Genomic DNA, 26,897 nt, shown 5'->3' with positions numbered 1-26,897 from the left:
GATTTTGGAATGAGATGTTCGATGAGCAGGTGTCCACATACTTTTGGACATGTAGTGTATTATTGTTGACTTTAAAGTCTGTTTAAAAATGTTTTCCGGGGCCTCCCGAGTGGTGCAGCAGTCTAAGGCACAGCATCGCAGTGCTAGAGACGTCACTACAGACCCGTGTTCGATCCCGGGCTGTGTTGCACCCGGCCGCGACAGGGAGTCTCATGAGGCGGCACACAGTTGGCCCAGTGTCGTTCGTGGTAAGGGGAGGGTTTGGCCGGCCGGGATGTCCTTGTCCCATCGGGCTCTAGCAACTCCTTGTGGCGGGTCGGGCCAATGCACGCTGACTTCTGTCGCCCGCTGTACGTGTTTCCTCCGACACAGTACAGCTGGCTTCCGGTTTAAGCGAGCAGTTTGTCAAGAAGCAGTGTGGCTTGGCGGGGTCGTGTTTCAGAGGACGCATTGGCTCTCGACCTTCGCCTCTTCTGAGTCCGTATGGGAGTGGCAGCGTTGGGAAAAGACTGTAACTACCAATTGTAGAGAAAGAGGGGCCTTTGTAGCAAAAGATCAGTGTTGTTTAACTCTGGATGTCTTCATGTCATTGTCTGTTTTTAAACTGTGGGTGTCAGTGGGCGTGGCCTGAAATATTTATTTATACATTTTTTTTATTGAACCTTTATTTAACTAGTCAGTTAAGAACAAATTCTTATTTACAATGACGGCCTACCGGGAAACAGTGGGTTAACTGCCTTGTTCAGGGGCAGAATAACAGATTTTCACCTTGTCAGCCCGGGGGATCCAATCTTGCAACCTTACATAACTGGATTGACTTGAGATGGTGCCTGTTTTAGTGGTTCCATTCTCCATCAGTAGAACAGCAATCTACTAGGGTGAAGATCTCAGGTCTTTCCTTGATTTCCCAGCATCCTCTCTGGTCGTATTGGAGGAGAAGATCATCTCAGATCTCCTCCAATGAGTTTTGGAGGGGGGGGAGGACGCAAGGAATCAAGGAAAGACTTTAGGGCGGCAGGTAGTTTAGTGTTGGGCCAGTAACTGAAAGGTCGATGGTTAGAATCGCCCAGCCGATTAGCTGATAAATCTGTCGATGTGTCCTTGAGCAAGGAATTTAACCCTAATTGCTCCTGTAAGTCGCCCTGGATAAGAGTGTCCGCTAAATGACTAAAATGTAAACATTTTTATCAGAACAAGTCATCACAGTTTCATACTCCTTTTATCTTGATGAAACACAAATTTACTCGATGAAAAACACAAACAAAGATGTTTCAAAGTTCAAAGAATCAAAAAATACAAATTATATTCATCTATATGTTAAGTTACATTATGAAATATCCAAATTATAAAATTTTCGAGCTAATAGTTTGTATCCAATCAAAGTTTATATTCAAAATAAAATAGAAAATGCATTTGTTCAAATCTGACCATGCCTCAAGATGAAAAATAGAAAAACTAATTTAGGCCTATTTGTGAGTATGATTTAATATATACAATTAGATTTCATGACAAAAACACATTCTCAGTCAAAACCATAAGTCAGAACACAGCCTCTCTTTTCTCTCATGTGATTTCAGGTCCTCTGAAAATGAGTGACATGAAGAGTGTATGTATTATTTTATGCTCTTTCAGGACCCTTAATTGGGTAAAACTCTTTCCACACTGGGAGCAGAGGTGAGGCTACCCTCCTTTGTGTGTCACCATATGACTTTTCAGGCTCCTTAATTGGGTAAAACTCTTTCCACATTGGGAACAATGGAAAGGCTTTTCTCCTGTATGCATTCTCTCATGCATTTTCAGGCTCCCTGACTGGGTAAAACCCTTTCCACATTGAGAGCATTGGAATGGCTTTTCTCCTGTGTGTATTCTCTCATGCTCTTTCAGTGTCCCTGACCAGCAGAAACTCTTTTCACAATGGGAACAATGGTATGGCTTTTCCCCTGTGTGTATTCTCTCATGTGATTTCAGGTTTACTAACAGGATAAAACTCTTTCCACACTGAGAGCACTGGAAAGGCTTCTCTCCTGTGTGAATCATCTCGTGCGTTTTCAGGTACCGTAACTGGCCAAAACCCTTTCCACACTGTGAGCATTGGAATGGCTTTTCTCCTGTGTGTATTCTCTCATGCTCTTTCAGTGTCCCTGACCAGCTGAAACTCTTTTCACAATGGGAACAGTGGTAAGGCTTTTCCCCTGTGTGTATTCTCTCATGTGATTTCAGGTCCCCTGGTCGGGAAAATGTCTTTACACACTGAGAGCATTGGAATGGTTTTTCCCCTGTGTGTATTCTCTTATGAACTTTCAGTTCTGTTGACTCAATAAATCTCTTACCACACTGAGAGCATTGGTAAGGCTTATCTCCTGTGTGTCGTCTCTCATGCGATTTTAGGTTACATAAATGAGTAAAACTCTTTCCACACTGGGAACAGTTGTAAGACTTCTTCTCTGCATGTGTTCTCTTGTGGTTTTTAAGATTCCCTAAATGGTTAAAACTCTTCTCACACTGGGAACAGTGGTAAGACTTCTTCTCTACATGTGTTCTCTTGTGGTTTTTCAGGCTCCATAAACGGGTATAACTCTTTCCACACTGGGAACAGTGGTGTCGTCTCGCTGGTTCAGACGTCTCTGGTTCATCTGAGTCGGGTCTCTCTTCTGCCAAAGACAAACAGAGTGATTAAAACAGGGAGACCTGAATGAAATCTCCACATACATTTGTCATTTTAGTCATTTAGCAGACACTCTTATCCAGAGAGACTTACAGTCAAGTGCTCTTAGCATGTGATGCATGTGCTCCATTGTTTACATGACCCATGTATTTTACACTGTGTGGCTTTAAGGGAATAGTATGGTCACTATCCAGAGCAACTTGTAGTTAGTGCATCCATCTAACCTCTTAGCGCTAGGGGTCAGATTATTATTATATTTTTTTTAAATAACGTGCCCAACGTAAACTGACATTTTCTCTGGCCCAGATCGTAGAATATGCATATAATTTACAGATTAGGATAAACACTCCAAAGCTTCCAAAACTGTCAAAATATTGTCTGTGAGTATAACAATACTTATTCTGCATGCGAAAACCTGAGAAAATGTAACCCGGAAGTGATATATATATATATTTTTTAATCTGTGTTCCCTGGCCCGTCAAACCTCCATTTAAATGGGTATTAACCAGATTATTTGTCCAATGGCTTCCTCAGGCTGTGACCAGGCTTTCGACAAAGATTCAGGCTTTTATTTTGAAAAATTTGTGAGTTTCTTCAAAAGTAGTCAGGTGTCCTCTGAATATTTCCTGCGTGCGAGAGAGGGGCACCCCATTTTCCTTTTGTCTCTTAATGAATAGGTTATGGTCCGGGTGAAATATTATCGATTATGTTTTGTCTCTTAATGAATAGGTTATGGTCCGGGTGAAATATTATCGATTATGTTAAAAACAACCTGAGGATTGATTATATAAAACATTTGACATGTTTCTACGACCATTACGGATACTTTTTGGAATTTGTCGAACGGAACACGGCTTTGGTTTTCTTAACATAATGCGCAACCCAAATGGCGTTTTTTTGTGATAAAAGTAATATTTATCGAACAAAAATAACATTTATTGTGTAACTGGGAGTCTCGTGAGTGGAAACATCCGAATATTATCAAAGGTAAGCGATTCATTTGATTGCTTTTCTGACTTTCGTGACCAAGCTAACCAAGCTAATATAAGGCTAGCTGGTGTAGCATTGAAAGCTACACTCACAAAAGCTTGGATTTCTTTCGCTGTAAAATATATTTTCAAAATCTGACACGATAGGTGGATTAACAACAAGCTAAACTGTGTTTTGGTATATTTCACTTGTGATTGCATGATTATAAATATTTTTAGTAATATTTTTTCATCTGATACGTTTGGAAATTTTCATCTTCCTTTCAGGACCGGAACGAGGCTGTAGTTCTCTGCATAACGCACAACCCAAATGGCGTTTTTTTGTGATAAAAGTAATATTTATCGAACAAAAATAACATTTATTGTGTAACTGGGAGCCTCGTGAGTGCAAACATCCGAAGATTATCTAAGGTAAGCGATTAATTTGATTGCTTTTCTGACTTTCATGACCATGCTAATTTGGGGCTAGCTGTTGTAGCATTGAAAGCTACACTCACAAAAGCTTGGATTTCTTTCGCTGTAAAATATATTTTCAAAATCTGACACGATAGGTGGATTAACAACAAGCTAAGCTGTGTTTTGGTATATTTCAATTGTGATTGCATGATTATAAATATTTTTAGTAATATTTATGCATTTGGCGCCCTGCAATTCTAGCGGTTGTCTAGGAAAGTGATCCCGTAAAAGGGATCCGTAGCGCAGAGAAGTTAAGGTAGCTAGGTGAGACAACCACAACAGTGCCATTTTTGAGATCTGGGAAAAATCTGAGAAATTAGATGTTTTTTGTGTAGTTAGCCTTTAATTGAAGTGCCACCAGACACCAGTCTGTCTGTAATGCAGTTGCAATGGGAGTTTTTCAAACAAAATGGCCACCGGATTGATGCAAATAATCACGATTCTGGCAGGTAGACATAGGCTACTTTATGGTTACCTTTAAATTGTCTTTCAGTCTACCTGAAGACATTAGCATCGCTAACGGCTACACGGAGTGGTAGACATATAGACCCTACACCAGAAGACATTAGCATCGCTAGCGGCTACACGGAGTGATAGACATATAGACCCTACACCAGAAGACATTAGCATCGCTAACGGCTACACGGAGTGGTAGACATATAGACCCTACACTGAAGACATTAGCATCGCTAACGGCTACACGGAGTGGTAGACATATAGACCCTACACCAGAAGACATTAGCATCGCTAACGGCTATACGGAGTGGTAGACATATAGACCCTACACCAGAAGACATTAGCATCGCTAACGGCTACACGGAGTGGTAGACATATAGACCCTACACCAGAAGACATTAGCATCGCTAACGGCTACACGGAGTGGTAGACATATAGACCCTACACTGAAGACATTAGCATCGCTAACGGCTACACGGAGTGGTAGACATATAGACCCTACACCGCACACATGGTTCAACAATCAGGTACATTTACCAGCGGCAGACTGGGTTCAGCGCCAACTGAACTTTACTGTCCGGGGACAAGATCTGACGATATGACAGGAAAGAGAATGATGCGTCATTTAAATTTACTGATGAATGATGCTTAATTTCAAACATTTTAAGTTTAATTGTTGTAACAGCATAGAAGATAAAAACTCACCCTAGTAGGCAAAAAAAAAAAAAAAAAATTATAAGCCTACCCAATGGCATTATGCATTGACATTCACATAATTAACATTCTAAAATATGTCAGAATAATGTGGGCATCGCCTGACTAAATAAACAGCATGCTCCCCACAAACACACTAATGAAGTCTGTCCATGTGATAGTAGTCAGTCTGTCCATGTGGTACTAGTCAGTCTGTCCATGTGGTACTAGTCAGTCTGTCCACGTGGTAGTAGTCAGTCTGTCCACGTGGTACTAGTCAGTCTGTCCACGTGGTAGCAGTCAGTCTGTCCACGTGGTAGCAGTCAGTCTGTCCACGTGGTAGCAGTCAGTCTGTCCACGTGGTAGCAGTCAGTCTGTCCACGTGGTAGCAGTCAGTCTGTCCACGTGGTAGCAGTCAGTCTGTCCACGTGGTAGCAGTCAGTCTGTCCACGTGGTAGCAGTCAGTCTGTCCACGTGGTAGCAGTCAGTCTGTCCACGTGGTAGCAGTCAGTCTGTCCACGTGGTAGCAGTCAGTCTGTCCACGTGGTACTAGTCAGTCTGTGGTAGCAGTCAGTCTGTCCATGTGGTAGTAGTCAGTCTGTCCACGTGGTAGTAGTCAGTCTGTCCACGTGGTACTAGTCAGTCTGTCCACGTGGTAGCAGTCAGTCTGTCCACGTGGTAGCAGTCAGTCTGTCCACGTGGTAGCAGTCAGTCTGTCCACGTGGTAGCAGTCAGTCTGTCCACGTGGTAGCAGTCAGTCTGTCCACGTGGTAGCAGTCAGTCTGTCCACGTGGTAGCAGTCAGTCTGTCCACGTGGTAGCAGTCAGTCTGTCCACGTGGTAGCAGTCAGTCTGTCCACGTGGTAGCAGTCAGTCTGTCCATGTGGTAGCAGTCAGTCTGTCCACGTGGTAGTAGTCAGTCTGTCCACGTGGTACTAGTCAGTCTGTCCACGTGGTAGCAGTCAGTCTGTCCACGTGGTAGCAGTCAGTCTGTCCACGTGGTAGCAGTCAGTCTGTCCACGTGGTAGCAGTCAGTCTGTCCACGTGGTAGCAGTCAGTCTGTCCACGTGGTAGCAGTCAGTCTGTCCACGTGGTAGCAGTCAGTCTGTCCACGTGGTAGCAGTCAGTCTGTCCACGTGGTAGCAGTCAGTCTGTCCACGTGGTAGCAGTCAGTCTGTCCACGTGGTACTAGTCAGTCTGTGGTAGCAGTCAGTCTGTCCATGTGGTAGTAGTCAGTCTGTCCACGTGGTAGTAGTCAGTCTGTCCACGTGGTACTAGTCAGTCTGTCCACGTGGTAGCAGTCAGTCTGTCCACGTGGTAGCAGTCAGTCTGTCCACGTGGTAGCAGTCAGTCTGTCCACGTGGTAGCAGTCAGTCTGTCCATGTGGTACTAGTCAGTCTGTCCATGTGGTAGTAGTCAGTCTGTCCATGTGGTAGTAGTCAGTCTGTCCATGTGGTAGTAGTCAGTCTGTCCATGTGCTAGTAGTCAGTCTGTCCATGTGCTAGTAGTCAGTCTGTCCATGTGCTAGTAGTCAGTCTGTCCATGTGGTAGTAGTCAGTCTGTCCATGTGGTAGTAGTCAGTCTGTCCATGTGGTACTAGTCAGTCTGTCCATGTGGTGCTAGTCAGTCTGTCCATGTGGTACTAGTCAGTCTGTCCATGTGGTACTAGTCAGTCTGTCCATGTGGTACTAGTCAGTCTGTCCATGTGGTACTAGTCAGTCTGTCCATGTGGTAGTAGTCAGTCTGTCCATGTGGTACTAGTCAGTCTGTCCACGTGGTACTAGTCAGTCTGTCCACGTGGTACTAGTCAGTCTGTCCACGTGGTTGTAGTCAGTCTGTCCACGTGGTACTAGTCAGTCTGTCCACGTGGTAGAAGTCAGTCTGCCCACGTGGTAGTAGTCAGTCTGCCCACGTGGTAGTAGTCAGTCTGCCCACGTGGTAATAGTCAGTCTGTCCACGTGGTAGAAGTCAGTCTGTCCACGTGGTAGTAGTCAGTCTGTCCACGTGGTAGTAGTCAGTCTGTCCATGTGGTACTAGTCAGTCTGTCCATGTGGTAGTAGTCAGTCTGTCCATGTGGTAGTAGTCAGTCTGTCCATGTGGTAGTAGTCAGTCTGTCCATGTGGTAGTAGTCAGTCTGTCCATGTGCTAGTAGTCAGTCTGTCCATGTGCTAGTAGTCAGTCTGTCCATGTGCTAGTAGTCAGTCTGTCCATGTGCTAGTAGTCAGTCTGTCCATGTGGTAGTAGTCAGTCTGTCCATGTGGTAGTAGTCAGTCTGTCCATGTGGTACTAGTCAGTCTGTCCATGTGGTGCTAGTCAGTCTGTCCATGTGGTGCTAGTCAGTCTGTCCATGTGGTAGTAGTCAGTCTGTCCATGTGGTACTAGTCAGTCTGTCCATGTGGTACTAGTCAGTCTGTCCATGTGGTACTAGTCAGTCTGTCCATGTGGTACTAGTCAGTCTGTCCATGTGGTACTAGTCAGTCTGTCCACGTGGTACTAGTCAGTCTGTCCACGTGGTAGTAGTCAGTCTGTCCACGTGGTACTAGTCAGTCTGCCCACGTGGTAGAAGTCAGTCTGCCCACGTGGTAGTAGTCAGTCTGCCCACGTGGTAGTAGTCAGTCTGTCCACGTGGTAGTAGTCAGTCTGTCCACGTGGTAGTAGTCAGTCTGTCCACGTGGTAGTAGTCAGTCTGCCCACGTGGTAGTAGTCAGTCTGCCCACGTGGTAGTAGTCAGTCTGCCCACGTGGTAGTAGTCAGTCTGCCCACGTGGTAGTAGTCAGTCTGTCCACGTGGTAGAAGTCAGTCTGTCCACGTGGTAGAAGTCAGTCTGTCCACGTGGTAGTAGTCAGTCTGTCCACGTTGTACTAGTCAGTCTGTCCACGTGGTACTAGTCAGTCTGTCCACGTGGTACTAGTCAGTCTGTCCATGTGGTACTAGTCAGTCTGTCCATGTGGTACTAGTCAGTCTGTCCATGTGGTACTAGTCAGTCTGTCCATGTGGTACTAGTCAGTCTGTCCATGTGGTACTAGTCAGTCTGTCCATGTGGTACTAGTCAGTCTGTCCATGTGGTACTAGTCAGTCTATCCATGTGGTACTAGTCAGTCTGTCCATGTGGTACTAGTCAGTCTGTCCATGTGGTACTAGTCAGTCTGTCCATGTGGTACTAGTCAGTCTGTCCATGTGGTACTAGTCAGTCTGTCCATGTGGTACTAGTCAGTCTGTCCATGAGGTACTAGTCAGTCTGTCCATGTGGTAGTAGTCAGTCTGTCCATGTGGTACTAGTCAGTCTGTCCATGTGGTAGTAGTCAGTCTGTCCATGTGGTACTAGTCAGTCTGTCCATGTGGTAGTAGTCAGTCTGTCCATGTGGTAGTAGTCAGTCTGTCCATGTGGTAGTAGTCAGTCTGTCCATGTGGTAGTAGTCAGTCTGTCCATGTGGTAGTAGTCAGTCTGTCCATGTGCTAGTAGTCAGTCTGTCCATGTGCTAGTAGTCAGTCTGTCCATGTGGTAGTAGTCAGTCTGTCCATGTGGTAGTAGTCAGTCTGTCCATGTGGTGCTAGTCAGTCTGTCCATGTGGTAGTAGTCAGTCTGTCCATGTGGTAGTAGTCAGTCTGTCCATGTGGTAGTAGTCAGTCTGTCCATGTGGTAGTAGTCAGTCTGTCCATGTGGTACTAGTCAGTCTGTCCATGTGGTAGTAGTCAGTCTGTCCATGTGGTAGTAGTCAGTCTGTCCATGTGGTAGTAGTCAGTCTGTCCATGTGGTAGTAGTCAGTCTGTCCATGTGCTAGTAGTCAGTCTGTCCATGTGCTAGTAGTCAGTCTGTCCATGTGGTAGTAGTCAGTCTGTCCATGTGGTAGTAGTCAGTCTGTCCATGTGGTGCTAGTCAGTCTGTCCACGTGGTACTAGTCAGTCTGTCCACGTGGTACTAGTCAGTCTGTCCACGTGGTACTAGTCAGTCTGTCCACGTGGTTGTAGTCAGTCTGTCCACGTGGTACTAGTCAGTCTGTCCACGTGGTAGAAGTCAGTCTGTCCACGTGGTAGTAGTCAGTCTGTCCACGTGGTAGTAGTCAGTCTGTCCACGTGGTAGTAGTCAGTCTGTCCACGTGGTAGTAGTCAGTCTGTCCACGTGGTAGTAGTCAGTCTGTCCACGTGGTAGTAGTCAGTCTGCCCACGTGGTAGTAGTCAGTCTGCCCACGTGGTAGTAGTCAGTCTGCCCACGTGGTAGTAGTCAGTCTGCCCACGTGGTAGTAGTCAGTCTGCCCACGTGGTAGTAGTCAGTCTGCCCACGTGGTAGTAGTCAGTCTGCCCACGTGGTAGTAGTCAGTCTGCCCACGTGGTAGTAGTCAGTCTGTCCACGTGGTAGAAGTCAGTCTGTCCACGTGGTAGAAGTCAGTCTGTCCACGTGGTAGTAGTCAGTCTGTCCACGTTGTACTAGTCAGTCTGTCCATGTGGTACTAGTCAGTCTGTCCATGTGGTAGAAGTCAGTCTGTCCATGTGGTACTAGTCAGTCTGTCCATGTGGTACTAGTCAGTCTGTCCATGTGGTACTAGTCAGTCTGTCCATGTGGTACTAGTCAGTCTGTCCATGTGGTACTAGTCAGTCTGTCCATGTGGTACTAGTCAGTCTGTCCATGTGGTACTAGTCAGTCTGTCCATGTGGTAGAAGTCAGTCTGTCCATGTGGTACTAGTCAGTCTGTCCATGAGGTACTAGTCAGTCTGTCCATGTGGTAGTAGTCAGTCTGTCCATGTGGTAGTAGTCAGTCTGTCCATGTGGTACTAGTCAGTCTGTCCATGTGGTAGTAGTCAGTCTGTCCATGTGGTACTAGTCAGTCTGTCCATGTGGTAGTAGTCAGTCTGTCCATGTGGTAGTAGTCAGTCTGTCCATGTGGTAGTAGTCAGTCTGTCCATGTGGTAGTAGTCAGTCTGTCCATGTGTTAGTAGTCAGTCTGTCCATGTGCTAGTAGTCAGTCTGTCCATGTGGTAGTAGTCAGTCTGTCCATGTGGTAGTAGTCAGTCTGTCCATGTGGTACTAGTCAGTCTGTCCATGTGGTGCTAGTCAGTCTGTCCATGTGGTAGTAGTCAGTCTGTCCATGTGGTACTAGTCAGTCTGTCCATGTGGTAGCAGTCAGTCTGTCCACGTGGTAGCAGTCAGTCTGTCCACGTGGTAGCAGTCAGTCTGTCCACGTGGTAGCAGTCAGTCTGTCCACGTGGTAGCAGTCAGTCTGTCCACGTGGTAGCAGTCAGTCTGTCCACGTGGTAGCAGTCAGTCTGTCCACGTGGTAGCAGTCAGTCTGTCCACGTGGTAGCAGTCAGTCTGTCCACGTGGTAGCAGTCAGTCTGTCCACGTGGTAGCAGTCAGTCTGTCCACGTGGTAGAAGTCAGTCTGTCCACGTGGTAGCAGTCAGTCTGTCCACGTGGTAGCAGTCAGTCTGTCCACGTGGTACTAGTCAGTCTGTGGTAGCAGTCAGTCTGTCCACGTGGTAGCAGTCAGTCTGTCCATGTGGTAGTAGTCAGTCTGTCCACGTGGTAGTAGTCAGTCTGTCCACGTGGTACTAGTCAGTCTGTCCACGTGGTACTAGTCAGTCTGCCCACGTGGTAGTAGTCAGTCTGCCCACGTGGTAGTAGTCAGTCTGTCCACGTGGTAGTAGTCAGTCTGTCCACGTGGTAGAAGTCAGTCTGTCCATGTGGTAGAAGTCAGTCTGTCCATGTGGTACTAGTCAGTCTGTCCATGTGGTACTAGTCAGTCTGTCCATGTGGTACTAGTCAGTCTGTCCATGTGGTACTAGTCAGTCTGTCCATGTGGTAGTAGTCAGTCTGTCCATGTGGTAATAGTCAGTCTGTCCATGTGGTACTAGTCAGTCTGTCCACGTGGTACTAGTCAGTCTGTCCATGTGGTAGTAGTCAGTCTGTCCACGACGTAGCAGTCAGTCTGTCCACGTGGTAGTAGTCAGTCTGTCCACGTGGTACTAGTCAGTCTGTCCACGTGGTAGTAGTCAGTCTGTCCACGTGGTAGTAGTCAGTCTGTCCACGTGGTACTAGTCAGTCTGTCCATGTGGTACTAGTCAGTCTGTGGTAGTAGTCAGTCTGTCCACGTGGTACTAGTCAGTCTGTCCACGTGGTACTAGTCAGTCTGTCCACGTGGTAGTAGTCAGTCTGTCCACGTGGTAGTAGTCAGTCTGTCCACGTGGTAGTAGTCAGTCTGCCCACGTGGTAGTAGTCAGTCTGCCCACGTGGTAGTAGTCAGTCTGCCCACGTGGTAGTAGTCAGTCTGCCCACGTGGTAGCAGTCAGTCTGTCCACGTGGTAGCAGTCAGTCTGTCCACGTGGTAGTAGTCAGTCTGCCCACGTGGTAGAAGTCAGTCTGTCCAAGTGGTAGAAGTCAGTCAGTCCACGTGGTAGTAGTCAGTCTGTCCACGTGGTACTAGTCAGTCTGTCCACGTGGTACTAGTCAGTGTGTCCATGTGGTAGAAGTCAGTCTGCCCATGTGGTAGAAGTCAGTCTGTCCACGTGGTACTAGTCAGTCTGTCCACGTGGTACTAGTCAGTGTGTCCATGTGGTAGAAGTCAGTCTGTCCATGTGGTAGAAGTCAGTCTGTCCATGTGGTACTAGTCAGTCTATCCATGTGGTACTAGTCAGTCTGCCCATGTGGTAGAAGTCAGTCTGTCCATGTGGTACTAGTCAGTCTGTCCATGTGGTACTAGTCAGTCTGTCCATGTGGTAGTAGTCAGTCTGTCCATGTGGTACTAGTCAGTCTGTCCATGTGGTACTAGTCAGTCTGTCCATGTGGTACTAGTCAGTCTGTCCACGTGGTACTAGTCAGTCTGTCCATGTGGTAGTAGTCAGTCTGTCCATGTGGTACTAGTCAGTCTGTCCATGTGGTACTAGTCAGTCTGTCCATGTGGTACTAGTCAGTCTGACCATGTGGTAGTAGTCAGTCTGTCCATGTGGTACTAGTCAGTCTGTCCATGTGGTACTAGTCAGTCTGTCCATGTGGTAGTAGTCATAGAAATGTTGAAAACTTATTGAGTCACGAGGCGTAATGTGTTTCACAGAATAAAAATAAAAAAGTCACGTCGCAGAAACCATGACGCCCGGATGAGCTAAAATACATTTTCTCTTCTTTCTACTTCGAGCATAACGACGCGGAGATGCCGTGGAGAACCCCTGAGGACAACGAGCGTGGTGCTATACAACCTGTCCCTCAACGTCAGCCAAACAAAGGAGCTGTGTGGCACAGCGGTCTAAGGCACTTGAGGTGTCACTCCAGACCCGGGTTCGATCCCAGAACTAACAGAACTCTGCTGGTTGTCCTGGTAACAGATACCAGTGGGCAGATCTATTGTATTTTTTCAAACTAAACTACAGCACTTACTTTGATGAGTCAAATCTGATCCTTTCTTCTCTTCTCCTCCTCTCACAGTTCCACTCAGCCCCGTTGTTTTCCTGCAGTCCACCAGCTGCACAGACAACCTCTTCATACCCAGCAGTAAGGTGCTACCGGGAGAGGCACGACACGGGGACTCCGGGAGGGAGGAAGGGCTAGCGTTGTCCTGGTAACCATAAAGAGGGGACACAGACACATATCATTATGGATGCTGAAGCCACTGTTGTCATGAAGTGCTTTACAGAAACCCAGCCCAGACCCCGATAGAGCAAGCTGTATGCTAGACCAGACCAAGCTGTACCATCTGGTGTTCTGATCTGGAGAGACTCTTCTCTGACTCATCAGCATCAGGATGTTGTTGAGGCTCCCCAGAGGATCCACAATAGTCATGTCTCTCTCCTGTGTGAACGAGGACATCAAACAGACGGTAAACTTATGATCTTCTATTGCAATCACAGGGTCTTACAAGAGGCATGAACATGTCTAAACAGGGCCAAAATGTCCACTGTCATCATCATTTTATAAAATATTGTTTTTGATGTAATTGTAAAAGGGTCGTTCCACGAAATGAGTGTCTTTTGCGTACCTTTGAAATTTTAAGTCGGAATTATGCACCTATATTGAGTTTTAAAAGTGTGTTATTAGATGAAGTGCAGTTTAATATAGACCACATGGAGATTTCAATAAATGTATACATTTAAAAGTCACAAAAATCTATGTACTAATGGCAGATTGAACAATTCCTACAGTACTGAACAACATATTCAAGTGTAGAACTTCAGTAGAATGCCCCTTTAAAACCCCACATTAGTTCAACAACGGCATAGTTTGTGCCCCTGTTTTTAAGACAGTACCCACTGGTGTTAAATGGATCTTCAGTCTCCTCCTCCTTTACTCCCAAAACGTCTTCCTCCTCTTTTATTGAGATAGCCTCCTCTTCCTCTTTTACTCCAAAAGGTTCTTCCTCTTTCAATGCTATGGCATCTTCCTCCTTTTTGATTCTGAAACTAGTGTTAATCAGATCTCCTGTCTCCTCTTTCACTCCAAAAGGTCCTTTCTCTTCTTTCACTGTAAAATCCACCTCTTCTTCTAATGTGACAGTCTCCTCTTCTTCATTTTTTACTCTTAAAGCGTCTTCCTCTTCTTCTTTTAAGATTATGTTCAGCCCTAGAGCTTCTTTCTCCATATATCTTAGTGAGCTCATGGTCGGGATGTTAGCTAGCTAGCTATTTAGCATTAGCGATTAGCCTATAGCTATTTAGCATTAGCGATTAGCCTAGTGCAGTAACTTTATCAATTTAACAAATTGGCTCATTTAATTTAACAAGCAAATACTGATATTAATATACACAAGAATGTTCTAAAGAGTTCAGGTTTTAAGTTCGCTAGCAAACCACCGCATCGGTTGAATCAGAAGCCTTTTGTCGCTGTTGAAGAAGCTGCCCGTCCCGTCCACTAGATTATACGTCACGCAAGAATCATCACCTGAAAGACGCACGTCGCCATCTGGTGACTGGAGTGGGTAACGCAGATTGGAAAAATCTCCATTACATCGTTTATTCTGGCAAACAATCAGATGCTATGTTCTTTCTTACTTACAGACAATTCTTCCCTCCAGGGCTGACCTGCACATTAAGCAAGATTAGGAGACAGATTGCCGATGGTGGTAGTAGTCAGTCCCGAGCTAAATCAGCGAAGACGCATCGCTAACAACACATAATAACACCTCATATAATTCTGCCCTAAAACAATGAGAACTTTTCTCACCCAGTGGCATATGGACTATTAGCAGCCACAGGACGCAGTGACAGATGAGGTTCTACCTGTGTAGAGCACATGCCTCTTGGTCCTACCAGTCTCCAACCTGCCCTTTTGGGTGGTGGTATAAGTTGTATACATTTTCTGGGCGTAGTTGTAGAGGCTAAGTGAAAGTGAAAAAAATACAACAAAATATAGCTACCTCTCTCTCTCTCTCGCTCTCTCTCTCTCTCTCTCTCTCTCTCTCTCTCTCTCTCTCTCTCTCTCTCTCTCTCTCTCTCTCTCTCTCTCTCTCTCTCTCTCTCGCTTCTCCTTCATTTTTAAAGAAATGTATTTGTTCAAAACGGCTAAACTATTGTCCTCTCTCTCTTTGAGTCAACTACTCACCACATTTGATGCACTGCAGTGCTAGCTAGCTGTAGCTTATGCTTTCAGTACTAGATTCATTCTCTGATCCTTTGATTGGGTGGACAACATGTCAGTTCATGCTGCAAGAGCTCTGATAGGTTGGAGGACGTCCTCCGGAAGTTGTCATAATTACTGTTTAAGTCTATGGAAGGGCTTGAGAACCATGAGCCTCATAGGTTTTGTATTGAAGCCAGAGGAGGACAGAAACTAGCTGTCCTGCGGCAAGACCATGGTGCTACCATACAGAGTGCTGTTGAGGCTACTGTAGACCTTCATTGTAAAATAGTGTGCTTTAATCAATTATTTGGTGACGTGAATATATATTTAGTGTATTTTTATCTAAAAAGGATAACTTTAATGTTAAAAAAAAAAAAAAAATGAATTTCACTGAGGATCGTCCTCCCCTTTCTCCTCTGAGGAGCCTCCACTGATACATTTATACCTAGGCCTGACGTTACATCACACACGACCATACCGCCAGTCATATTGCAGACTTTACCTTATTGCAAGTGTAATATTTATCTGTCCTCATTCAATACTGCAAGAGTCATTTATCTGTCCTCATTCAATACTGCAAGAGTCATTTAGCTTTCCTCATTCAATACTGTGAGAGTCATTTAGCTGTCCTCATTCAATACTGCGAGAGTCATTTAGCTGTCCTCATTCAATACTGCGAGAGTCATTTATCTGTCCTCATTCAATACAGCAAGCATTGTTATGAGAAACACTTCAGAACCGAAGTAATAAACCAAATCCACGATGTTATCTCTACCCAGTCTCTGGTGATATGATGAATCTCCCATTGACTGGAGTAGCCAACTCACATCCTACTGATCACCTGGGTCCAGACGGTCTGATCTGGTGAGTAACACCATCCTATTGATCACCCGGGTCCAGACAGTCTGATCTGGTGAGTAACACCATCCTATTGATCACCTGGGTCCAGACAGTCTGATCTGGTGAGTAACACCATCCTATTGATCACCTGGGTCCAGACAGTCTGATCTGGTGAGTAACACCATCTAGATGGTTATTGTAATTTCTCCCAGGAACTCTGAGTGGTGGGGGGGGGGGGGGGTGCCAAGGGTGGAACGGCAGACTATTTCTCTAAAGTATATTACATTATCATGAACCTATGGTAACAATCTGCAATATGTGTTTCATATCTAGCACATGTTGCAGAGCCGCATGCGAGCACCCACTTTCTGTACTCTCTGTCTGGGCCCTCTGTCTGGGCCCGGTGACAGTCCACTGAGTGGTGGGACCTCTGTCTGGACCCTCTGTCTAAGCCACGGAACTGATAGCATGACAGACCGAGCCTGGTCCCTTACCTCAGTGGTTCTCTCCATTTTTTGGTTAATAATGTACCCCCTATCACATGACTGTACCCTTGGGGATTAATACAGTACTACTATATACTGCCCCTATCACATGACTGTACCCTTGGGGATTAATACAGTACTACTATATACTGCCCCTATCACATGACTGTACCCTTGGGGATTAATACAGTATTACTATATACTGCCCCTATCACATGACTCTACCCTTGGGGATTAATACAGTATTACTATATACTGCCCCTATCACATGACTCTACCCTTGAGGATTAATACAGTACTACTATATACTGCCCCTATCACATGACTGTACCCTTGAGGATTAATACAGTACTACTATATACTGTCCCTATCACATGACTGTACCCTTGAGGATTAATACAGTACTACTATATACTGCCCCTATCACATGACTGTACCCTTGGGGATTAATACAGTACTACTATATACTGCCCCTATCACATGACTGTACCCTTGGGGATTAATACAGTATTACTATATACTGCCCCTATCACATGACTCTACCCTTGGGGATTAATACAGTATTACTATATACTGCCCCTATCACATGACTGTACCCTTGAGGATTAATACAGTACTACTATATACTGTCCCTATCACATGACTGTACCCTTGAGGATTAATACAGTACTACTATATACTGCCCCTATCACATGACTGTACCCTTGAGGATTAATACAGTACTACTATATACTGCCCCTATCACATGACTGTACCCTTGAGGATTAATACAGTACTACTATATACTGTCCCTATCACATGACTGTACCCTTGGGGATTAATACAGTACTACTATATACTGCCCCTATCACATGACTGTACCCTTGAGGATTAATACAGTACTACTATATACTGTCCCTATCACATGACTGTACCCTTGGGGATTAATACAGTACTACTATATACTGCCCCTATCACATGACTGTACCCTTGAGGATTAATACAGTACTACTATATACTGCCCCTATCACATGACTGTACCCTTGAGGATTAATACAGTACTACTATATACTGTCCCTATCACATGACTGTACCCTTGGGGATTAATACAGTACTACTATATACTGCCCCTATCACATGACTGTACCCTTGGGGATTAATACAGTACTACTATATACTGCCCCTATCACATGACTGTACCCTTGGGGATTAATACAGTACTACTATATACTGCCCCTATCACATGACTGTACCCTTGGGGATTAATACAGTACTACTATATACTGCCCCTATCACATGACTGTACCCTTGGGGATTAATACAGTACTACTATATACTGCCCCTATCACATGACTGTACCCTTGGGGATTAATACAGTACTACTATATACTGCCCCTATCACATGACTGTACCCTTGGGGATTAATACAGTACTACTATATACTGCCCCTATCACATGACTGTACCCTTGGGGATTAATACAGTACTACTATATACTGCCCCTATCACATGACTGTACCCTTGGGGATTAATACAGTACTACTATATACTGCCCCTATCACATGACTGTACCCTTGGGGATTAATACAGTACTACTATATACTGCCCCTATCACATGACTGTACCCTTGGGGATTAATACAGTACTACTATATACTGCCCCTATCACATGACTGTACCCTTGGGGATTAATACAGTACTACTATATACTGCCCCTATCACATGACTGTACCCTTGGGGATTAATACAGTACTACTATATACTGCCCCTATCACATGACTGTACCCTTGGGGATTAATACAGTACTACTATATACTGCCCCTATCACATGACTGTACCCTTGGGGATTAATACAGTACTACTATATACTGCCCCTATCACATGACTGTACCCTTGGGGATTAATACAGTACTACTATATACTGTCCCTATCACATGACTGTACCCTTGGGGATTAATACAGTACTACTATATACTGCCCCTATCACATGACTGTACCCTTGGGGATTAATACAGTACTACTATATACTGCCCCTATCACATGACTGTACCCTTGAGGATTAATACAGTACTACTATATACTGCCCCTATCACATGACTGTATCCTTGGGGATTAATGCAGTATTACTATATACTGCCCCTGTCACATAACTGTATTCTTGAGGATTAATACAGTACTACTATATACTGCCCCTGTCACATGACTGTATACTTGGGGATTAATACAGTACTACTATATACTGCCCATATCACATGACTGTACCCTTGAGGATAAATACAGTACTACTATATACTGCCCCTATCACATGACTGTACCCTTGGGGATTAATACAGTACTACTATATACTGCCCCTATCACATGACTGTACCCTTGGGGATTAATACAGTACTACTATATACTGTCCCTATCACATGACTGTACCCTTGGGGATTAATACAGTACTACTATATACTGCCCCTATCACATGACTGTACCCTTGGGGATTAATACAGTACTACTATATACTGCCCCTATCACATGACTGTACCCTTGGGGATTAATACAGTACTACTATATACTGTCCCTATCACATGACTGTACCCTTGGGGATTAATACAGTACTACTATATACTGTCCCTATCACATGACTGTACCCTTGGGGATTAATACAGTACTACTATATACTGCCCCTATCACATGACTGTACCCTTGGGGATTAATACAGTACTACTATATACTGCCCCTATCACATGACTGTACCCTTGGGGATTAATACAGTACTACTATATACTGCCCCTATCACATGACTGTACCCTTGAGGATAAATACAGTACTACTATATACTGCCCCTATCACATGACTGTATCCTTGGGGATTAATACAGTACTACTATATACTGCCCCTATCACATGACTGTACCCTTGGGGATTAATACAGTACTACTATATACTGCCCATATCACATGACTGTACCCTTGAGGATAAATACAGTACTACTATATACTGCCCCTATCACATGACTGTACCATTGAGGATTAATACAGTACTACTATATACTGCCCCTATCACATGACGGTATCCTTGGGGATTAATACAGTACTACTATATACTGCCCTTATCACATGACTGTACCCTTGAGGATTAATACAGTACTACTATATACTGCCCCTATCACATGACTGTACCCTTGGGGATTAATACAGTAATACTATATACTGCCCCTATCACATGACTGTACCCTTGGGGATTAATACAGTACTACTATATACTGCCCCTATCACATGACTGTACCCTTGGGGATTAATACAGTACTATTATATACTGCCTCTATCACATGACTGTACCCTTGGGGATTAATACAGTACTACTATATACTGCCCCTATCACATGACTGTACCCTTGGGGATTAATACAGTACTACTATATACTGCCTCTATCACATGACTGTACCCTTGAGGATTAATACAGTAATACTATATACTGCCCCTATCACATGAAGCTATCCGATAGCTAGCCAGAAGCTAATCTGTAGCTGCCCAGAAATTAGCCGGTTTGCTGGCTAGCGTTGGTGTTTCAGCTGCCCACGTTTTGTGATCATCAGCTATTCCTTTAGCTCGATAATCTACCGGCACTTTTGTGCAACGCGACTCGGACCGGAGCATTCCGGGACTTTTTTTCTCTCAGTTTCCCCGGATTTCGCAGGCTCTGGACATTTGCACCTTGATTTCGCAGCTAGCTAGCTGCAAACCGTGTGACTATTGGCTTACGTCGATCCCGGAGCAAACTCAAATCATTCCGGAGCTAGCCAGCTGAGGAGTTCCATCAGCCATTCCTGGGCTACAGTCACCTATCCGGACCCGTTTTTTTTTGTTGTTGCTGCAGATACGGAGCCCCACCGGGCCTTCACGACTGACTGCCGACGTTATCTGCCCGAGGGAGTTATCCAACTGGCACCTCCGTCCCGACGTTACCTGAACGCTCATCTGGGGCCCGCTAACCGTTAGCTGTCTTATCGGCTGCTATCTGAATAAGTATATCGGACAATTATTATTATTATTATTATTTTTATTTTTTTTCTTGGGTCACTATATCTATTTTGCCAATTTGGATTGATCCCCTCTACCACACGGAACCCCACTAACCTACCGACGGAAACACACGAGGTATCTACAAATAGACCTCCATCCTATGCTATCTTGCTACCGATAGCCATCTACCCGGCCAGCTGTCTGGATCGCCGTGACCCCAACCAACCTCTACTCACTGGACCCTTATTGATCACTCGATTAAGCATGCCTCTCCTTAATGTAAATATGCCTTGTCCATTGCTGTTCTGGTTAGTGTTTATTGGCTTATTTCACTGTAGAGCCTCTAGCCCTGCTCACTATACCATATCCAACCTCTCAGTTCCACCACCCACATATGCGATGACATCACCTGGTTTCAATGATGTTTCTAGAGACAATATCTCTCTCATCATCACTCAATACCTAGGTTTACCTCCACTGTATTCACATCCTACCATACCTTTGTCTGTACATTATTCCTTTAAGCTATTTTATCGCCCCCAGAAACTTCCTTTTACTCTCTGCTCTAGAAGTTCTAGACGACCAATTCTCATAGCTTTTAGCCGCACCCTTATCCTACTCCTCCTCTGTTCCTCTGGTGATGTAGAGGTGAATCCAGGCCCTGCAGTACCTAGCTCCACTCCTATTCCCCAGGCGCTCTCTTTTGATGACTTCTGTAACCGTAATAGCCTTGGCTTCATGCATGTTAACATTAGAAGCCTCCTCCCTAAGTTTGTTTTGTTCACTGCTTTAGCACACTCTGCCAACCCGGATGTTTTAGCCGTGTCTGAATCCTGGCTTAGAAAGACCACCAAAAATTCTGACATTTTCATCCCCAACTACAAGATTTTCAGACAAGATAGAACGGCCAAAGGGGGCGGTGTTGCAATCTATTGCAAAGATTGCCTGCAGAGTTCTGTTTTACTATCCAGGTCTGTTCCCAAACAATTTGAACTTCTACTTTTAAAAATCCACCTCTCTAAAAACAAGTCTCTCACCGTTGCCGCCTGCTATAGACCACCCTCTGCCCCCAGCTGTGCTCTGGACACTATATGTGAACTGATTGCCCCCCATCTATCTTCAGAGCTCGTGCTGCTAGGCGACCTAAATTTGAACATGCTTAACACCCCAGCCACCCTACAATCTAAGCTTGATGCCCTCAATCTCACACAAATTATCAATGAACCTACCAGGTACCACCCCAATTCCGTAAACACGGGTACCCTCATAGATATCATCCTAACAAACTTGCCCTCCAAATACACCTCTGCTGTTTTCAACCAAGATCTCAGCGATCACTGCCTCATTGCCTGCATCCGTAATGGGTCAGCGGTCAAACGACCTCCACTCATCACTGTCAAACGCTCCCTGAAACACTTCAGCGAGCAGGCCTTTCTAATCGACCTGGCCGAGGTATCCTGGAAGGATATTGATCTCATCCCGTCAGTAGAGGATGCCTGGACATTTTTTTTAAATGCCTTCCTCACCATCTTGAATAAGCATGCCCCATTCAAGAAATTTAGAACCAGGAACAGACATAGCCCTTGGTTCTCTCCTGACCTGACTGCCCTTAACCAACAGAAAAACATCCTATGGCGTTCTGCATTAGCATCGAACAGCCCCCGTGATATGCAACTTTTCAGGGAAGCTAGAAACCAGTATACACAGGCAGTTAGAAAAGCCAAGGCTAGCTTTTTCAAGCAGAAATTTGCTTCCTGCAACACAAATTCAAAAAAGTTCTGGGACACTGTAAAGTCCATGGAGAATAAGAACACCTCCTCCCAGCTTCCCAACTGCTCTGAAGATAGGAAACACTGTCACCACCGACAAATCCACTATAATTGAGAATTTCAATAAGCATTTTTCTACGGCTGGCCATGCTTTCCACCTGGCTACCCCTACCCCGGACAATAGCACTGCCCTCCCCTCTGCTACTCGCCCAAGCCTTCCCCATTTCTCTTTCTCCCAAATACAGTCAGCTGATGTTCTAAAAGAGCTGCAAAATCTGGACCCTTACAAATCAGCCGGGCTAGATAATCTGGACCCTTTCTTTCTAAAACTATCTGCTGAAATTGTTGCCACCCCTATTACTAGCCTTTTCAACCTCTCTTTCGTGTCGTCTGAGATTCCCAAAGATTGGAAAGCAGCTGCGGTTATCCCCCTCTTCAAAGGGGGGGACACTCTTGACCCTAACAGCTACAGACCTATATCTATCCTACCCTGCCTTTCTAAGGTCTTCGAAAGCCAAGTCAACAAACAGATTACCGACCATTTCGAATCCCACCATACCTTCTCCGCTATGCAATCTGGTTTCAGAGCTGGTCATGGGTGCACCTCAGCCACGCTCAAGGTCATAAACGATATCTTAACCGCCATCGATAGGAAACAATACTGTGCAGCCGTATTCATTGACCTGGCCAAGGCTTTTGACTCTGTCAATCACCACATCCTCATCGGCAGACTCGACAGCCTTGGTTTCTCTAATGATTGCCTCGCCTGGTTCACCAACTACTTCTCTGATCGAGTTCAGTGTGTCAAATCGGAGGGTCTGTTGTCCGGGCCTCTGGCAGTCTCCATGGGGGTGCCACAGGGTTCAATTCTTGGACCGACTCTCTTCTCTGTATACATCAATGATGTCGCTCTTGCTGCTGGTGATTCTCTGATCCACCTCTACGCAGACGACACTATTCTGTATACTTCTTAAGCTGTTTTTTGACACTGTGTTAACAACCCTCCAGGCGAGCTTCAATGCCATACAACTCTCCTTCCGTGGCCTCCAATTGCTCTTAAATACAAGTAAAACTAAATGCATGCTCTTCAACCGATCGCTGCCTGCACCTGCCCGCCGGTCCAACATCACTACTCTGGACGGCTACTGACCTAGAATATGTGGACAACTACAAATACCTAGGTGTCTGGTTAGACTGTAAACTCTCCTTCCAGACTCACATCAAACATCTCCAATCCAAAGTTAAATCTAGAATTGGCTTCCTATTCCGCAACAAAGCATCCTTCACTCATGCTGCCAAACATACCCTTGTAAAACTGACCATCCTACCAATCCTCGACTTCGGTGATGTCATTTACAAAATAGCCTCAAAACCCTACTCAATAAATTGGATGCAGTCTATCACAGTGCCATCCGTTTTGTCACCAAAGCCCCATATACTACCCACCACTGCGACCTGTACACTCTCGTTGGCTGGCCCTCGCTTCATACTCGTCGCCAAACCCACTGGTTCCAGGTCATCTACAAGACCCTGCTAGGTAAAGTCCCCCCTTATCTCAGCTCGCTGGTCACCATAGCAACACCTACCTGTAGCACGCGCTCCAGCAGGTTTATCTCTCTGGTCACCCCCAAAACCAATTCTTCCTTTGGCCGCCTCTCCTTCCAGTTCTCTGCTGCCAATGACTGGAACGAACTACAAAAATCTCTGAAACTGGAAACACTTATCTCCCTCACTAGCTTTAAGCACCAGCTGTCAGAGCAGCTCATAGATTACTGCACCTGTACATAGCCCATCTACAATTTAGCCCAAACAACTACCTCTTTACCTACTGTATTTATTTATTTATTTTGCTCCTTTGCACCCCATTATTTCTGTCTCTACTTTGCGCTTTCTTCCACTGCAAACCAACCATTCCAGTGTTTTTAGTTTTATTTACTTGCTGTGTTGTATTTACTTCGCCACCATGGCCTTTTTATATTTTTATTTATTTATACATATATTTGTTTGCCTTCACCTCCCTTATCTCACCTCACTTGCTCACATTGTATATAGACTTATTTTTTTTCACTGTATCATTGACTATATGTTTGTTTTACTCCATGTGTAACTATGTGTTGTTGTATGTGTCGAACTGCTTTGCTTTATCTTGGCCAGGTCGCAATTGTAAATGAGAACGTGTTCTCAATTTGCCTACCTGGTTAAATAAAGGTTAAATAAATAAATAAATAAAAATGATTGTACCCTTGAGGATTAATACAGTAATACTGTCCCTATCACCTGACTGTATCCTTGAGGATTAATACAGTACTACTATATACTGCCCCTATCACATGACTGTACCCTTGAGGATTAATACAGTACTACTATATACTGCCCCTATCACATGACTGTACCCTTGGGGATTAATACAGTACTACTATATACTGCCCCTATCACATGACTGTACCCTTGAGGATTAATACAGTACTACTATATACTGCCCCTATCACATGACTGTACCCTTGAGGATTAATACAGTACTACTATATACTGCCTCTATCACATGACTGTACCCTTGAGGATTAATACAGTATTACTATATACTGCCCCTATCACATGACTGTACCCTTGGGGATTAATACAGTACTACTATATACTGCCCCTATCACATGACTGTACCCTTGGGGATTAATACAGTACTACTATATACTGCCCCTGTCACATGACTGTACCCTTGGGGATTAATACAGTACTACTATATACTGCCCCTATCATATGACTGAATCCTTGAGGATAAATACAGTACTACTATATACTGCCCCTATCACATGACTGTACCCTTGGGGATTAATACAGTACTACTATATACTGCCCCTATCATATGACTGAATCCTTGAGGATAAATACAGTACTACTATATACTGCCCCTATCACATGACTGTACCCTTGAGGATTAATACAGTCCTACTATATACTGCCCCTATCACATGACTGTATCCTTGGGGATTAATGCAGTATTACTATATACTGCCCCTATCACATAACTGTATTCTTGAGGATTAATACAGTACTACTATATACTGCCCCTATCACATGACTGTACCCTTGAGGATTAATACAGTACTACTATATACTGCCCCTATCACATGACTGTACCCTTGAGGATTAATACAGTACTACTATATACTGCCTCTATACACATGACTGTACCCTTGAGGATTAATACAGTATTACTATATACTGCCCCTATCACATGACTGTACCCTTGGGGATTAATACAGTACTACTATATACTGCCCCTATCACATGACTGTACCCTTGGGGATTAATACAGTACTACTATATACTGCCCCTGTCACATGACTGTACCCTTGGGGATTAATACAGTACTACTATATACTGCCCCTATCATATGACTGAATCCTTGAGGATAAATACAGTACTACTATATACTGCCCCTATCACATGACTGTACCCTTGGGGATTAATACAGTACTACTATATACTGCCCCTATCACATGACTGTACCCTTAAGATAATACAGTACTACTATATACTGCCCCTATCACCTGACTGTGCCCTTGAGGATTAATACAGTATTACTATATACTGCCCCTATCACATGACTGTACCTTTGGGGATTATTACAGTACTACTATATACTGCCCCTATCACATGACTGTACCCTTGGGGATTAATACAGTACTACTATATACTGCCCCTATCACATGACTGAATCCTTGGAGATTAATACAGTACTACTATATACTGCCCCTATCACATGACCATGCCTCAAGATGAAAAAAGAAAAACAAAAGTAAGCCTAACTGTGAGTATGATTTTATATATACAATTATCTTTAATAAAGCACATTTTTAAGTAAAAAAAAATTCTTAATTAATCACACAGCCTACAACTCTCATCTCATTTAGGTCCATGTCTTCCACAACCAAGAGCAGTGGTATGTCTCTCAGGACAGAGAGAAGGTTAGATCTGAGTCCAAGAACTCTAATGGATGTATACAAATTGATTGGGCAAGGGTTAGGTGTTTGTCCGTTTAATGAATATCCCTTACAAATGGATTGGGGAGCGGGCTGGGGTTCCATCTTTGTCCAAGCTTAATCAATCTATACAAATTAATAGGGAGGTTAACAGTTCATAACAGTTTGTTGCTTCAAAATTTCACAAATGAGTTGGGGAGAGGACTAGGTTGATCTTTGTCAAGCTTTAATCAATTTATACCAAATTAATTGGGAAGCAGGCCAAGGTTAATCTCTGAGGCAGAGCTCTCTCAAAATTTACAAATTAATTTCTGAAGATTAGGTTGAGTGTTTCTAAAGTTTAATGTACCAATATATACAAATTAATTTGGGAGCGGACTAGGTTGCAGTCTTTGTCCAACTTTAATCAATATATACAAATTAATTGGGGAGCGAGACTAGGTTGCAGTCTTTGTCCAACTTTAATCAATATTTCCAAATTAATTGGGGAGCGAGACTAGGTTTTAATCTTAGTCCAGCTGTATTAAACATAACAAACTTGAATGTCACAACATTTAAACAGACATCAAAGTCAGACTCAGACTCTCTCTCTCTCCCTCCTCTACTAATTGGGGAGTTAGTTATACGTATCTTTGGCCAGGCCATGTTGCAGAAAACGGGGGAATAGCAGAAGCAATAGGAGGGGTGTGTCTTTTATATATATGAGGGCCTCTCCTAGGTTTGAGTATGTCTGGAGAGAGAGAGCTAGATCTACTCAGACTTATACTGTATAAAGCTAGCTAGTTCTACTCAGGCTTATACTGTATAAAGCTAGCTAGATCTACTCTCATATACTGTATAAATCTAGCTAGATCTACTCTCTTATACTGTATAAAGCTAGCTAGATCTACTCTCTTATACTGTATAAAGCTAGCTAGTTCTACTCAGGCTTATACTGTATAAAGTTAGCTAGTTCTACTCAGGCTTATACTGTATAAAGCTAGGTAGTTCTACTCAGGCTTATACTGTATAACACTAGCTTAGATCTACTCTCATATACTGT

At 44.3% G+C, this 26,897-nt stretch overlaps 2 protein-coding genes across 4 annotated transcripts in view; both read right to left on the bottom strand.

Moving 5' to 3' along the window:
- LOC139546522 (zinc finger protein ZFP2-like) overlaps nucleotides 1-26,897 on the bottom strand; it is a 415,728-nt gene that overhangs the window by 227,192 nt on the left and 161,639 nt on the right. The window lies entirely within an intron of this gene.
- LOC139546820 (zinc finger protein ZFP2-like) lies at nucleotides 1,201-14,602 on the bottom strand. The gene is made up of 4 exons (XM_071355642.1): nucleotides 13,494-14,602; nucleotides 12,937-13,034; nucleotides 12,624-12,801; nucleotides 1,201-2,651 (listed from the first exon to the last, which is right to left on the bottom strand). Exons 1-4 carry the CDS (start codon nucleotides 13,837-13,839, stop codon nucleotides 1,681-1,683), a joined length of 1,593 nt encoding a protein of 530 aa, XP_071211743.1. The 5' UTR covers nucleotides 13,840-14,602; the 3' UTR covers nucleotides 1,201-1,680.

Source organism: Salvelinus alpinus, chromosome 2, assembly GCF_045679555.1.
Source record: "Salvelinus alpinus chromosome 2, SLU_Salpinus.1, whole genome shotgun sequence".
NCBI classification, from domain to species: domain Eukaryota; kingdom Metazoa; phylum Chordata; class Actinopteri; order Salmoniformes; family Salmonidae; genus Salvelinus; species Salvelinus alpinus.
The sequence above is the reverse complement of the archived record's forward strand: the minus strand, read 5'-3'. Positions and strand labels throughout refer to the sequence as shown.

Coding starts and splice junctions, on each gene's coding strand:
- LOC139546820 (XM_071355642.1), bottom strand. CDS start 13,839: ATGAGCTCACTAAGATATATGGAGAAAGAAGCTCTAGGGCTGAACATA. Junction 12,802..12,936: donor CCAGATCAGAACACCAGATG/GTACAGCTTGGT, acceptor TATGGTTACCAG/GACAACGCTAGCCCTTCCTC. Junction 2,652..12,623: donor ATCAGATTTGACTCATCAAA/GTAAGTGCTGTA, acceptor TGTCTTTGGCAG/AAGAGAGACCCGACTCAGAT.